The sequence below is a fragment of the Mizuhopecten yessoensis genome, unplaced genomic scaffold, assembly GCF_002113885.1.
Source record: "Mizuhopecten yessoensis strain PY_sf001 unplaced genomic scaffold, ASM211388v2 scaffold1313, whole genome shotgun sequence".
NCBI classification, from domain to species: Eukaryota; Metazoa; Mollusca; class Bivalvia; order Pectinida; family Pectinidae; genus Mizuhopecten; species Mizuhopecten yessoensis.
In genome coordinates, this window is record NW_018403984.1 from 1244622 (window position 1) to 1260734 (window position 16113).

Below are 16113 nucleotides of genomic sequence, written 5' to 3' on the forward strand. Positions count from 1 at the left end.
TACGTTGATACCATTATCAATTCAACGAACAATACATTATACAACACTTTCTTTAGTTAGTTAAAGTCAATGCTAAAATGAACATGTAAACTGTTATATATTTAATGAAATATACTTATTCTCGACAAAGGCATGTTTCACACGTCTATAATGATTCTAATAAGATGTGTTTATTGACACCAGGAAAAATGTTTCACTTATTTAAATGTATCAAAACTGGATATATAAGCATGTTTTCTATTTTTTGTTTTCGCCAAATACGGAAGGATATAACCGGGAATATGAAGATGTGTCCTGATATACCTAACATCTCTTATAACAAACAAACATAACCAAGCACGCGTAGATGCATTGATCAAGGTGACACTTTATTGTGTTGACTTATTTTGATATTGATTCTTTACAAGCTTTGCTCAGTCTGTTGCCATTGATCATGTTTTAATCCACAAGGCGACGCCATATTGAATCATGGCGGGTGAACCAGTAATCAATGCACGTGTCACTTCCGGTCTATGATTTCAAATGAAGACGTTCATTATTGAGGAATTAGCTTGGAGTGTCTGATAAACATCGAAGGTAATATTGTTACTTTTTATTTGTCAATAATGTGTGGCGTTCTTTTGAAATATTGAATTGTCATTGTTAGTCATTACATATTTTATTTACCGTCTGTAACTTATTAACAACTTCACGTCACCGGTATATATATCCACGGAACTAAGTCCGTGATATATCCCAACTTTGATTTCGATTCGTTTATGTCAGGATGTCAGGTGTCAGGATGTCAGCATTTGGAATTAATTTAATTGTAAAAACTTTGTACTTTCAGAATAACATTTACTTTCAGTCACTTTTCAGTTAATTAAAATAAAAAATACACAGTTTCAGTATAAATGATACTTTTAGTATAATATGCACTCAGCTGTATAGACAAGAGAAATAAGCATGCGTGTGTATCTGTTCCGGCCGTTAGAGAAACTTCTAAGAGATTAGTTAATCACTTATGAAATTGATATTTCTATTTTTGCAAGTAACGTCAATTTAGGCCTATACACTGAATAAAGCACATACGTTAGCACGTGTAGCCTCACTGAAATATCTATTTATATCAATATTTGGTATGTCAAAAACATACTCCATTGTGTGCGGCCGTATCGATCTGTGACTGACGAAGATTATGTTATGTTGGCACAGCTTTATTTTATTGAATGGAGTTTATGAATTTTCTCGCTTGTTGCTTACGTCGGAATTGCTTACTTGGTCTTTACATTGTTATTGATCAAGTCATAACGTCATACGTGCACAGGTTTTTTTTTATTGAGAAGAGTATATGAATTATCAGTTATTTTCATTCGTCTATGTTAATTTTGTATTTAGATTTTAACCACCTGCCGGGCATCAACGTGGTTACGTATATTAAAACTTGGTTACGTATATTATAACTTGGTTACGTATATTGTAACTTGGTTACGTATATTGTAACTTGGTTACGTATATTATGACTGTGTTTAAATACAATAAGAAATGCCACACTATGTCACCTTTACCTAACTGAAATGTCAATTTATTGTGTGCAGCAAGTTACTGTAAAAAATGTCAGTAAAAGTGTTGTATCGTGTTTGGATACACCATCTTTGCTATAGGGCCTGTCACACACTACCGATGTACCTCGCCGGGACTAAACCGGAGCAAAAAAATAACAACGGCGAGAAAATCGGCAGAGCTCTGGATAGAAAGCACTTGAAAAATCAAAATTGACCGTAGCAATACCGATAAAGTACCGGCGTTCCCGTTGTGATACCGTTGTTCTATCGATGTAAGAGCCGATGTGCTACCGAATACCACTGCGCCGTCGATGTTATACCGAGGAGCCGTCGTGGTTCTAACGATATGTCACCGTTGACCGGAGCTTTATGCGCTGCCGATGTTACGGTAGTACATCGTTGGTACATCGGCGGCGCATCAGTACTACTTCGGTGGTATTCGGTAGAACTAAGGTATCACATCGGTATCAGTACGGTACACACTGAGGCCACCGGAGAGCCGCCGATCCATTACGGGGCGCTACCGGTGCTCTACCGACAGTACTGCCGATGTACTGCCGTTGTAGTCCCGTTGCTTGCTCCGGCAGCGCTACGGCGAAACGTTTTGAGCATGTTCAAAAAATGCCTCCCGTCGCCTGCCGTTGTTAATTTTTTCGCCGATGTCCTGACGATGTACTACCGTTCTTAGCGATGTGATACCGTTGCGCTGCCGTACTAATACCGATCCCGGAAAATCGCCAAATTTGTGCTCCGGTATAGCTCCGGCGACCCAAATCGGCTAGGTGTGACAGGCCCTTAAGTAGAGACACGTGCTTTCTTTCGAGTTTGAAAGAGGTTTCAGCTGGTTTACCTCCACAATCATACATTTAACGATTTTTGTTTCTGGATGTGTTATAAGAAGGATAAAAGATGATAGTGATCCCAATTAATAGAATTACATTCCATAGGCACACACCCAGAGTGGAGCTGTTTTATTATTCGGAACATATTTCAAATATTCTTCTTATGGTGGTAAAGTTATGGAATTTTCAGAACTTCTTTGTTACTCTAAAAATTAAATATTACGGTTTATATAATCAAACAGTATATTGCCGAAACCAGCTGGAAAAACAAATCTATCAAAGCAGTCTCTATAATATTGACAATGTTTCTATCTTAGATGCGTGTTTATATTCATTTATTAGTACCACAATGTTTTAAATTATTTTACTTAACTATTTTATTTTTTTGCAGGAACAATGATGCGTTTCAATGTGCAGTATCTCCATGTTGTTTTGAATCAATGACAAAGTCATCAGATTTGATGTTAAATCCACACTGAACCGGAAGTTATACATAAATCACGTGCCATGGGGAGACGGGGTTACCAGAAAACTGTTTGTGGTACATTCCTTGTTGTGTCGTTTGTCTGGCTTTCAATCACCATAGTTATCGTGATGTACCACGAGGAACTGATGAAGTCGCGCAGACTTAGAGAATACAATCAAGAATACGAACATCTGGACGAAATGCATCATTTAGGGCCATACTTAGGCAATCAAAATTCTGGAAATGATCCTGATGATAATCATAATTCAAAACTTAAACATAATATCAAATATAATTATTTGAGAAATCTAACAATGAACAGAGATAGATTCAAGCTACCAAAATCAGTTGTAGGAAATGTGAACAACAATGATGTTTTAAACAATAAACCTTACATAAATGATATGCTGAATCAACCCCCGCGAAAAAAATCGCCATTTATTCAGAAATTAAAAGACAACGGTAATAAAATAGATCCTAAACTTGTTGACGAGGCTAAAGTTGGAGATGATACCAAAAGTGACTCTTACTATGAATCGACGGCGGAATCAAAGAATGAAAATCAAGACAAAGGGTCCGATTTAAAACCAGACGTTCCGGAAATTAATGATAACAAAGTTCCCGAGGCACCACACGAAGTAAATGAGAAACCAGCACCAGTTCCACGTGTAATCCAACAGGAACACCGAGAGGTAGAGAAAAGGGGATCAAAAGGCACTGAAACGAAACCACATAAACAGCAGGATCAACAGCAGAAAAACGCTCAACAGCCCGGGCAGGGAAATCAACAGCAAGAAAATCCGGAAGAAAAAGCTGCACAGATGATAGAAGCCGACCCGATGAAGCTGATCCTGCAGCAGATAAAGGACGTCATCAATAATGTTAATGGGGATAGTGAGTTGAATCAAGGGAACAAGAAGCTCCCGAAAAAGTCTAACGAGTCTGAAAACAAAAAGCAGGAGTTTGTCAATCCCTTGGGCTTAGATTTTGACGCTATCGAACCGCGAGCATCACCAGACGCCCCAGGTAGGATATTTTTACTAAATGATCACATGCAATAAATGAAATGTGTTATATAATTTCCATATATTATACTTGTACTTGAATGTTAAATAATGTATATTTTTCTATAGCAACAAAATGTCATGATTATTCATTTATCATATTCACAACCTTATTTAATCCCTATCTAATTATTAAATCATTATTAAAGTTGGATTTTAAGAGATATCAAATGCCCAACTCGTTGTTTGTCTTTTGCAGCTACAAAATCATATAATATTTAGAAATATGTATATAAGTTAAACACAAATTGGTTATAAAAATCAATTAGATGCAATTTACATTTATAATTTTCTTTTAAACATCCCATGATATGCAAGTATATTATAGATATCGAAAACAGATTTGTATGCTTAAAACTGAGTTATTCCTATTACAAACAATGTTCATGTTAAGACATTATATATCGATATACTTTCAAGACACGTCTACCAATCAAACTGGTGATAGTTATATATAGGATAAATTAGATTTGTTATCGAAATCACGTAAGATACATATGCTAACAAATATCAAATACATGTAATATGTTTTTCACAACTATACCAACTGGTTATAGATATTTTAATTACAGGAAGTAAAACATTTAACATGGTTATCTACATGAACCTTCAACGCACGCGAACTATATTTTACTAAATTTCCGGACGATTATATCTATTTACAGAATTTATGAATAAAGTTAAATTGGATATATATAAATCAGAACCATTGCCATCACAATATGTTTTAAAGGCTACAACCCCTACGCACCCACAAGCAAGAGTTTCCATTTTTAGAGAAATGCATATATTCCCTCGGATCAATGTTATGTTACTAGGTATCTATTTTGTGTTTTACAGGTGAAATGGGAAAGTCCTATGTGGTCCACACAAGAGACTTACCACCTGTCGAGAAAGAAAAATACGACAAGATGTTTGAACAGCATCAGTTCAATAAATATGTTAGCGACAAAATTTCCGTAAGAAGACGACTTCCGGATAAAAGAATTCAAAGGTAAAATTTTGTGGATTATATGATTCCGTGAATTATAGTGATATCACTAGCATACAGCGATTTAGTGACACACTACTAACATTGAGAAGTAGTGTTTCGCTTCCATAAAAGAACAATGCAGTGTACTTACAACAGAAGTTTTACATACATAAAGTGCTAACACAAACACACTGTGCTAACATATAGTGCTAACACAAGCACACTATACTAACATAAAGTGCTAACACAAACACACTGTGCCTACATAAAGTGCTAACACAAACACACTGTGCCTACATAAAGTGCTAACACAAACACACTGTGCTAACATATAGTTCTAACACAAACACACTGTGCTAACATGTAGTGCTAACACAAACATACTGTGCGAACATAAAATGCTAACACAAATACTGCTAACATAAAGAGCTAACACAAACACACTGTGCTAACATAAAGTGCTAACACAAACACACTGTGCTAACATATAGTGCTAACACAAACACACTATACTAACATAAAGTGCTAACACAAACACACTGTGCTAACATATAGTTCTAACACAAACACACTACACTAACATATAGTGCTTACACATTTATACACTTACAATATCAAATGGTAGTTCTTTGTCATTTAAAACGTATTTCTAGATATTGATATTTACAGACTTTGCCTTGAAGTACATTTGATGAAAAGTATACCATTTATAGGATCCCCTAAATATACTGGTATACACTTCTGAAAAGACATATATTATAAAACTCAATAATAGCATATACTTAGTCGATATTTTCTGTCTATTCATTGTTGTTATAGTAACCCATAATACAAAACTCTTTGTAACGTGTTACTTTCTCATTTGTTTTTACAAATAAATATTTTTAGCTCATGCAGTTGACATTGAACAAATCACCCAATATTTTATATCATAAAGTAAATATTGTGGACACATAACCAAGTGATACTGTACCGGTCATATGTTACAAGTTTAAAAAATGTGTTTTCCACAATCTGTGGAGGTTATGCATTTCACGTAAAGGGAACTTTGTGAATTTCTCCAATTTGTGCATCATACTACTGTATGACATCTACACTGTATTTAATCGATGTACTCATTGCCAGCTGTGGTCCTATCACATCGATTGCCGATGATATACATCACACATCATATAGCCTGGTAAATTAAGAAACCAACATTTTTTTTTTTTTATATAAAACGTTAATCGATATACATATACATACATATATTTGTGTCTACGGGATGTTTTCAGTTGCAAAGATGTGGTTTTTGACAAACCGTTACCAAGGACAAGTATCATCATCTGCTTTCACAATGAGGCTTGGTCCGTTCTCTTACGTACGATATGGAGTATCCTTGACAGATCACCGTTAAATCTGATAAAGGAAATCATTCTCGTCGACGACTTTTCTTCATTAGGTAAGAACAACTCATTTATACATTAATACAAATAAACAATGTATTATAGATTAGTTTTCTATTGTCTTAACGGTTTTATAGTTATTTAAAATTGCATTTGGCGGTTGGTTTAAGAACTACATTCTCAGTTTTTAGCTCACCTGGCACGAAGTGCCAAGTGAGCTTATGCCATGGTGCGGCGTCCGTCGTCCGTCCGTCGTCCGGCGTCAATATTTTACTTTAAACAACTTCTTCTCAATAACCAAGAGGCCTAGGATGATGCTGTTTGACCAGAAGCGTGCTGTAATAGAGGGCTACCAAGTTTGTTCTAATGAATGACCTTTACTTATATTCAAGGTCACAGGGGTCAAATATGTTTAAAACCTTTAAACAACTTCTTCTGTATTACCAAGAAGCCTAGGATAATGATATTTGGCCAGTAGCATGCTGGGATGAAGGACTACCAAGATTTTTCAAACAAATGACCTTTACTTATATTCAAGGTCACAGGGGTCAAATATGTTTAAAACCTTTAAACAACTTTTTCTCAATAACCAAGAGGCCTAGGATGATGCTATGTGACCAGTATCATACTGTAATAGAGGGCTACAAAGGTTGTTCAAATGAATGACCTTGACTTATATTCAAGGTCATGTGGGTCAAATATGTTTAAAACCTTTAAACAACTTCTTTTGAAAAAAACATGAAGCCTAGGATAATGATATTTGGTCAGTAACATGCTGGGATGAAGGGCTACCAAGTTTGTTCAAATGAATGACCTTGACCCACCTTCAAGGTCACAGGGGTCAAATGTGATAAATCTTCAAACGACTTCTTCTCAGTAACCAAAAAGCCCAGAATACTGATATTGGGCCTGTTGTATGCATGGATGAAGGGCTACCAAGTTTGTTCAAAAGAAAAACCTTGACCATTTTTCAAGGTCATAGGGGTTAAATATATTCAAAATCTTAAAACAACTCCTCTTCTGAATACCCAAGAGGCATAGGATAATGATATTTTGCCGGTAACATGCTGGGATGAAGGGCTACCAAGTTTGTTCAAATGAATGACCTCCATCTACTTTCTAGGTCACAGGAGTCAAATATGTTAACATCTTTTAAAAACTTCTTCTTAATAACCAAAAGGCCTTGGATGATGATATTTTGCCAGTAACAGGCTGGGATGAAGGGCTACCAAGTTTGATCAAACAAATGACCTTCATCTATTTTCAAGGCCACAGGGGTCAAATATGTTTAAAACCTTTACACAACTTCTCCTGAATACCCAAGAGGCATAGAACAATGATATTTGACCATGAGGTCTAGAGTGTTTAATCGTTTTTGAACACATATACCATTGTAGTTGCAGATTCGACTCTTCGTGTGAGGATCACCATATCGGCCTTAAAAACTGTATCGATACTGTACATATTGCGGGTTGCCCCTCAATAACAATGTCGACTGCCCGCGTTGAATTAAGTGTTATTAGCTCACCTGGTCCGAAGACCAAGGTGAGCTTATGGCATACCGTGGCGTCCGTCGTCTGTCGTCCGTCCGTCGTCTGTCGTCTGTACGTCAACAATTGCTTTAAATGACTTCTTCTTCTTAACCTGTGATTGGAATTTAACTAAATTTGACTGGAAGCATCCCTAGGTGGTGGGGATTCAAAATTGTACAAATAGTTTGGGTGACCCCCAGGGGGCTGAGGGCGTGGCCAAAAGGGGGCAATTAGGCTATATTGCTTTAAGCGACTTCTTCTCTGGAACTGAGTGATGGATATCAACCATATTTTATTGGCAGCATCCCTAGGTGGTGGGGATTCAAAATTGTACAAATCGTGGGGCCGACCCCTCAGGGGCTGAGGGGCGGGGCCAAAAGGGGGCAATTAGGCTTTATTGCTTTAAGTGACTTCCTCTCTGGAACTAAGTAATGGATATCAACCATATTGGACCGGAAGTATCCTTAGGTGGTCGGGATTCAAAATTGTACAAATGGTGGGGCTTAACCCCCAGGGGGCGGGCTGAGGGGCGGGGTCAAAAGCGGGCAATTTGGCTATGTTGCTTTAAGCGACTTCTTCTCTGGAACTAAGAGATGGATATCAACCATATTTGACTGGAAGCATCCCTAGGTGGTGGGGATTCAAAATTGTACAAATGGTAGGGCTGATGGGAGGGGCCAAAAGCGGGCAATTTGGCTATGTTGCTTTAAGTGACTTCTTCTCTGGAACTAAGAGATGGATATCAACCATATTTTACTGGAAGCATCCCTAGGTGGTGGTGATTCAAAATTGTACAAATGGTCGGCTGACCCCCAAGGGGGCTGAGGGGTTGGGCCAAAAGCAGACAATTTGGCTATATTGCTTTAAGTGACTTCTTGTCTGGAACTAAGCGATGGATATCAACCATATTTGTTTGGAAGCATCCCTAGGTGGAGGGGATTCAAAATTGTACAAATGGTGGGGCTGACCCCCAAGGGGGCTTAGAGGCGGAGCCAAAAGCAGGCAATTTGGCTATATTGCTTAAAGCGACCACTTCTCTGGAACTAAGAGATGGATATCAACCATATTTGACTGGAAGCATCCCTAGGTGGTAGGGATTCAAAATTGTACAAATGGTTGGGCTGGCCCCCAGGAGGCTGAGGGGCGGGTCCAAAAGGGGCCAATTTGGCTATATTGCTTTAAGCGACTTCTTCTGTAGAACTGTGCCATGGATATCAACCATATTTGGTCGGAAGCATTCATGGGAGGCAGGGATTCAAAATTGTACAAATTTTGGGGTTGACCCCCCGGGCTTAGGACTGGGGCCAAACAAAGTTTATTACTTGGAAATGGTTGAGATCCCCACCGTATAACCATATAAACCATTGCTGAGTATAAAGAGAAGAATGCACAGTTGCTTCCAGGATGGCCATAGGGTCTGTCCCCACCATTGGAGACATAGTCCCTGGGTCATAACTTTGAAACAGTTGAGATCCACTCCCCAAAACTATATACTAGTATACAAATGTTGGGCATAAAGTGACGAATGCAGTCATGATATTAGAGTAGACCCTGGTGTCTGACCGAACCCCTAGGGACCTAGTTTCTTAGTCACTGCTTGGAAACAGTTGAGATCCCCACCCTATAACCATATATACAATTGCTGAGCATAAAGAAATGAATGCACATATGCTTCCAGGATGGCCTTGGGGTCTGCCCCACCCTTGGAGACTTAACCCCGGTTTATGACTTCGAAATGGTTAAGATCCCCACCCCAAAACTATATATATAAATGCTGGGCAAAAGGAGATGAATGCATTATTGATATTAGAATTGATCCCATGGTCTGCCCCACCATTGCAGACACTAAACCCTTGGGTCATAACTTTGAAACGGTTGAGATCCCCACCCCAAAACTATAAATACAAATGTTGGGCAAAAAGAGACGAATGTAGTCATGATATTAGAATTGATCGTGGGGTCTGGCCACAACCTATGGACCTAGTTTCTGAGTCACAGCTTGGAAACAGTTGAGATCCCCACCCTATAACCATACATAAAATTGCTTGGCATGAAAAATCTAATACAGATATGCTACAAGGATTGGCCTTGGGGTCTGGCACAATCCCTTGGATCTCATTTGGAGAATATTTTGCCATGATTGCTTAGATATTCAGGTGAGCGATGCAGGCCTTCTGGGCCTCTTGTATTTGTAAAAGAATATAATAGAAATCGGATAGACATCCTTGTCACAACTGTTCACCAAACAGCAGTACTAATCGTCTGTAAGCGATGGATAGCAATGATATGATCTTAACATCTTTAGGACGTCTACAACAAATTGAGGATTTGTTAATACAAACGATACAAAGCTGATAGACATTACTCGTACTCTTTACATCCAATATTCGATTGGTCAGGTAGGATGAATCATTTATATGTGTATTTCATTTATGACTTTTATTTGTTTCAAAATTTTAAGGTGATGGTGAACACCTTGTCATATCATTATAAAAACAAGGGATACATTGCTGATGTTATCGTTACATCTGCAATTTAACTTGATTGCGATCGTGATCTCTTTACGTGTATCTTAACTTAATGCCATTGAGGAGTTTCAAATCCAAACTTGGTACTCCCATTTATGGACTGAAAACATCATTTTCATATTTATGTTGCATTCAAATGTGTTTACAAACTATTTATCTTAGATGTTCATCTTTGAGAAATGATTGAAAAGTTAGCGCAATTTAGATACACACTGTTCTTATTTGAATGGGCAAAACAATGGTACAGAATATTTTGGAAATAATATCTGAGTTAAATGAACTTCACAGCAATGTAGTCATGGAGATGAAGTGGCGCTGTCTCGCGAACATAATGGAGATCATCATTCGAAGTTTACTTAATTAAACCTGTCAAAAGGATGACTCCAGTCGTTTTTATAGAGAAAACAATATCTGTTTAGATACGACAAGTGGGGAGAAGGGATGTCATCAACAACACTGTGCGGGATTTAAAGCAAAATTGTCAACATTCTGCCGTAATATTATAACAGGAACAGCACGTGTAATGTTATCATCTTCAGGAGGGATCTTGTACTGTTAAAATGTTATAAATGTATAAGAATTCATTAATTATAATATCTTACATTGTAAGAAACAATATTAAGGTAAATGTTTATATTGACAATATTTCAAAGAATATCATCAACATGTTATAATAAATTATTTAAACGAATGTTGCCGAGTGTATAGGTGTTGATGGATATTATAGAATATTTTGTTTTATGTCTTTATTTGAACTTTGATTGAGCAGCCACCTGTCTTAAGCAGGCAACATGATAATCTACCGTAGTTGACCGCTTAGTACAGGTTTGACAGGATATTTGAACGGAACTCTATTGTATACCAACACAAAAACAACAACGATTATCCCGTTTAACTTTATGATTCGTTTCTTTTGTTTTATGACGCATTTAGAGAAACACTTTCGGATTAATTGAACAGAATTGTATTAGTTTGCAATAAAAATGGGAAGGCATTCTCTTGTCATAGATCTTTAAATTATGCTTGGTATCATTTCGAGTGGGTATGTCTATTAAGAGCCTGTGAATATAACGTGCTCTTAAATACTGACAGGCGAATTGAAAAAGCCCCTAGAAGACTACATGGCTCAACTGAAGATCGTGAAGATTGTGCGAACAAAGAAGAGAGAGGGATTGATCCGAGCCCGGTTGCTAGGCTACTCTGTCGCAACAGGGGAGGTTCTCACCTTCTTAGATTCCCACTGTGAATGTGTTTTCGGTAAGTGATTTATTTCTCTGTGAAAACACAACGACGGATAAAAAATTCCGGAACATCCTGTTTCGTCTCCGGTTTTCATGACTTACTTCAGTTTGAATTTGATGCATCCGTGATTCATGTTGTTATCGTTTTGCATTGACTTCGAGATACGAATTCTCAAAGTTCCAGTGGTTGCGCTCACTTCCTTTCTATGCATTCCTGGAATATGCCATGAAAAATCAAAGGCACGCTATTAGCTGTTTGATTTGTTTTATGTGAAAAGAACTGACCAACCGCTTTGTAATCCGAGTTTCCTCTGGCCCTGACACAATACTTTTGACACCTGACATCTGGTCAAAATGTCTTAGTCTGGTGTCGGGGTCAGAGGAAACTCTGTCTAATCGCTAGGCTGATTCATCATAAATGATATTCATAAATGTGCCTGAAAGTTAGTTATCTCTACTCTACCAGTATTGACTGTATTCGTTTTCGCCCCTGTCAGAAAATATCTGCCATGCTATTACATTGCTTTCTCCCACACCTGACAGATTTATCTCCCGTTTTGCCGGTGCTAGATTTATCTGTCTCCCCCCTAGGGTTGAGACGGGGGGATTCCCCTATTCATAACAATGGCATGGCGTCACTTCAACAATACAATGACGTCACGTCAACAATCCATCAACAAATTGCCTGTATGTGTTTTGGGTCCATGTTTACCTTTATTTCACATTAAAATACTGTTAGATATGGGAGAAAAATAATCAATCGCTACTGCTTGTGTAAGATAGAGAAATCTCAACCCTCGGACTAAGATTTTTTGTCCAGAACTCGGCAAGCCTCGTTCTGGACAAAAAAAATTAGTCCTCGGGTTGAGATTTCTCTATCTTACACAACCAGTAGCGATAGATTCTATTAGTAACCCGCCCTCATATAAACCCAAAACAAAACAGAACAAAAACATAGTTGTAAAAGAGGTTTGAACTTTTTCAAATTGTTGGAATATAACACCAACATGAATGTCTCGTTTCAAATTATGTTTATCGTGGATTCCAAATATTATTCGTTTTCGTTTGTTTATTATGTTGTACGTCTGCACAACAACACCTCTTTACGTGTCTTTAAACTCTCTCTAATTTGAAGGCTGGCTAGAGCCAATGTTGACGAGAATAGCAGAAAATCAGACTCGAGCCGTCGCTCCCGTTATTAACTCTATCGGACACCATGCGTTTGGAGTTGATCAACATGAGGCTCGTGACGTGGGAATTGTTCATCTTGATACACTCTCCTTTCATTGGGGCTTAATACCAAAACGAGAAACACAGCGTCGGACGTCGCCCACGGAGCCATACAGGTCAGTCACAACTTAAGGGTTTTAGTTACGTTTTCACAATTCAATGAGCGGTTTGCTATGTCATTGTGTGTCCAGTTAAATGGAATGTTTGACAACAAATTATAAAATTGTTGTATAATGTCTATCAAATATATTTAGTTTGATCAGGATAGTAAAATTATGCATTAATTTATTTTTCAATTCCCATTTACATTAACGCATGATTACTCTGCAACATCTATGTTGATGTAATTGTGTAACTAGAATTTATTCGTTCACATTTTCCATGAAATATAAGCCTTAGAGTAAATGATCTATTTTACACTTACGTCGTAAATGTGTAACATTTTAAGTGGTTTATAGGCACATTTTACTGTGTGCTGCGGTATTGTGTTCTTAGTTTGGAACGCTTCAGATATGGGTTTTCATTCATATGACCTGATGAATCTGAATTGGACGAAATGGCCATTTGGCGTAGAAAAACCTTTTTGCTTTGCAAAGGATTTTTTTTTTAAATATGTGTTCCTTTAATGTATTACTTATTATAAACTAGAAACATATTTCGGCATTCTATTTCGGTTAAATACTTCCCCTGTATCTTTCCGTTATTCCCTTACTGACGATACTACGTTATTGGTTCCAGGTCCCCAACAATGGCCGGCGGTATATTTTCTATTTCCAAGGAATATTTCGCGCATTTAGGATTGTACGATGCTGGTATGGAGATTTGGGGTGGAGAAAATTTAGAGATGTCTTTCAGGGTGAGTTTGTAATTATTTCTCGGAGAAATAAGTAAATGTTTTCATATGTAATACATGTATTTCAATTGACACCTCAGAGTAATATCATATCTAAACGAAGAAATAGTTAAGAGACTTTTAATTAATTTATTTAGCTTCATTAAGCGTAAATAACAGTTTTAATTAAATAATATTGTGGTTCTCTGAGAATCGGCATAAATATATTTATTTTATGACCAAATAAAATTCTATCAATTTAAGCTGGATGAATGTTAAAAATACAAAGTGGTACATGTTTTATATTTATAGATATGGACGTGTGGTGGTTCAATAGAGCTACATCCATGCTCACACGTGGCCCACGTGTTCCGGTTTAAAAGCCCGTACAATTGGGGTAGAGACCCCCAGTTGATCCTAAAGAAGAACACTATACGTGTGGGAGAGGTGTGGCTGGATGAATATAGGTTCCATTACTACGAAAATCATCAGTACAGACTGGTAATGAAGCACATTCTATTTGTTGATGGTTACTACAAACGTACATAGCGGCGGGCACATCTTAGCGCTGATTATTATAAAACAGTCTCAGGTGCGCGTATAATACAATCCCGTTTACAGTTTATCGTGAAATGTGTAACCCGTACCTACTCTAGCCCTTCGGTTTTCGATGATATATATTAATATCTGTGACATTATAAACTTGTTTGTAATTCTGCTAAAGGTTAGTAATAAACTATGTTATGTAATCATGTTCGATGTTGGTATAAAAGAAAGACACGTTAAGCTGAAGATAGAAAGAAAGGAATATGTGTTTTGCTATATGGAACTCCCCTGTGTAGTTATAAAGACTGATTTCAGCAATATATTGGGTTTTTTCAAATACTTTGATGAAACAATACACTGCCGACAACTAATAACGCGGTTATTCAGGACAATAATACTGAAGTCCGTATTGACACATATGAATGTACAGTATTGTTTTCATATATCATTTGTTGCCCTGTTGATACCACCGAATTTTTAATTATCATAATGCACGTTTTATTCCCATCCATTCCTGTCATACCAGTAATCTAATCCAATCATCGTGTGTTTTCCAGGGTAATTTCGGTGACGTGTCGGAGAGAAAGGCATTAAGACAAAGACTACAATGCAAACCATTTTCTTGGTATATCGAAAATGTCTACCCAGAAATGACAATTCCAGAACCAGTTCTTTATTCTGGGGAAGTAAGTGAATCATCGTCGTTAGTGTTGTTGCAGAAGGGTTTCAGACGCCCTTCCCCTTTAATGATCTTGTGATTCTGCGAGATCATACAGTCATTAAGTACGAGAACTACTTACTGGGTCCCCAATTTCCTAACAACCTACTGTGTGTCCCCCATTTCTTAACTATTTACTGTGTGTCCCCCATTTCTTAACTACTTACTGTGTGTCCTCCATTTCTTAACATTTCTTAACAACCTACTGTGTGTCCCCCATTTCTTAACTGCTTACTGTGTGTCCCCCATTTCTTAACTACTTACTGTGTGTCCCCCATTTCTTAACTACTTACTGTGTGTCCCCCATTTCTTAACAACTTACTGTGTGTCCCCCATTTCTTAACTACTTACTGTGTGTCCTCCATTTCTGAACTACTTACTGTGTGTCCGCCATTTCTTAACTGCTTACTGTGTGTCCCCCATTTCTTAACATTTCTTAACTACTTACTGTGTGTCCCCCATTTCTTAACTACTTACTGTGTGTCCCCCATTTCTTAACTACTTACTGTGTGTTCCCATTTTCTAAACAACTTAGTGTGTGTCCCCCATTTCTTAACTACTTACTGTGTGTCCCCCATTTCTTAACAACTTACTGTGTGTCCCCCATTTCTTAACTACTTACTGTATGTCCCCCATTTCTTAACTACTTACTGTTTGTCCCCCATTTCTTAACTACTTACTGTGTTACCCACCTTTCTTAACTTCTTACTGTGTGTCCCCCATTTCTTAACTACTTACTGGGTGTCCCCCATTTCTTAACAACTTACTGTGTGTCCCTCATTTCTTAACTACTTACTGTGTGTCCCCCATTTCTTAACGACTTACTGTGTGTCGCCCATTTCTTAACAACTTACTGTGTGTCCCCCATATTTTAACTACTTACTGTGTGTCCCCCATTTCTTAACTACTTACTGTGTTACCCCCCTTTCTTAACTTCTTACTGTGTGTCCCCCATTTCTTAACTACTTACTGTGTGTCCCCCATTTCTTAACAACTTACTGTGTGTCCCCCATTTCTTAACTACTTACTGTGTGTCCCCCATTTCTTAACAACTTACTGTGTGTCCCCCATTTCTTAACTATTTACTGTGTGTCCCCCATTTCTTAACTTCTTACTGTGTGTCCCCCATTCCTTAACAACTTACTGTGTGTCCCCCATTTCTTAACTACTTACTGTGTGTCCCCCATTTCTTAACAACTTACTGTGTGTCCC

At 37.6% G+C, this 16113-nt stretch overlaps 1 protein-coding gene across 1 annotated transcript in view; it reads left to right on the forward strand.

The window, feature by feature from the left end:
- The first annotated feature begins 511 nt into the window (after positions 1-511).
- Positions 512-16113, forward strand: part of LOC110459609 (polypeptide N-acetylgalactosaminyltransferase 5-like) — a 27838-nt gene continuing 12236 nt past the window's right edge. The window contains exons 1-9 of the mRNA XM_021511958.1: positions 512-576; positions 2778-3878; positions 4757-4910; positions 6164-6330; positions 11427-11591; positions 12711-12921; positions 13544-13661; positions 13950-14138; positions 14741-14869. Of these exons, the coding sequence (XP_021367633.1) occupies positions 2894-3878; positions 4757-4910; positions 6164-6330; positions 11427-11591; positions 12711-12921; positions 13544-13661; positions 13950-14138; positions 14741-14869 (2118 nt within the window). The 5' untranslated portion in view covers positions 512-576; positions 2778-2893. The remainder of the gene's footprint in view (positions 577-2777; positions 3879-4756; positions 4911-6163; positions 6331-11426; positions 11592-12710; positions 12922-13543; positions 13662-13949; positions 14139-14740; positions 14870-16113) is intronic.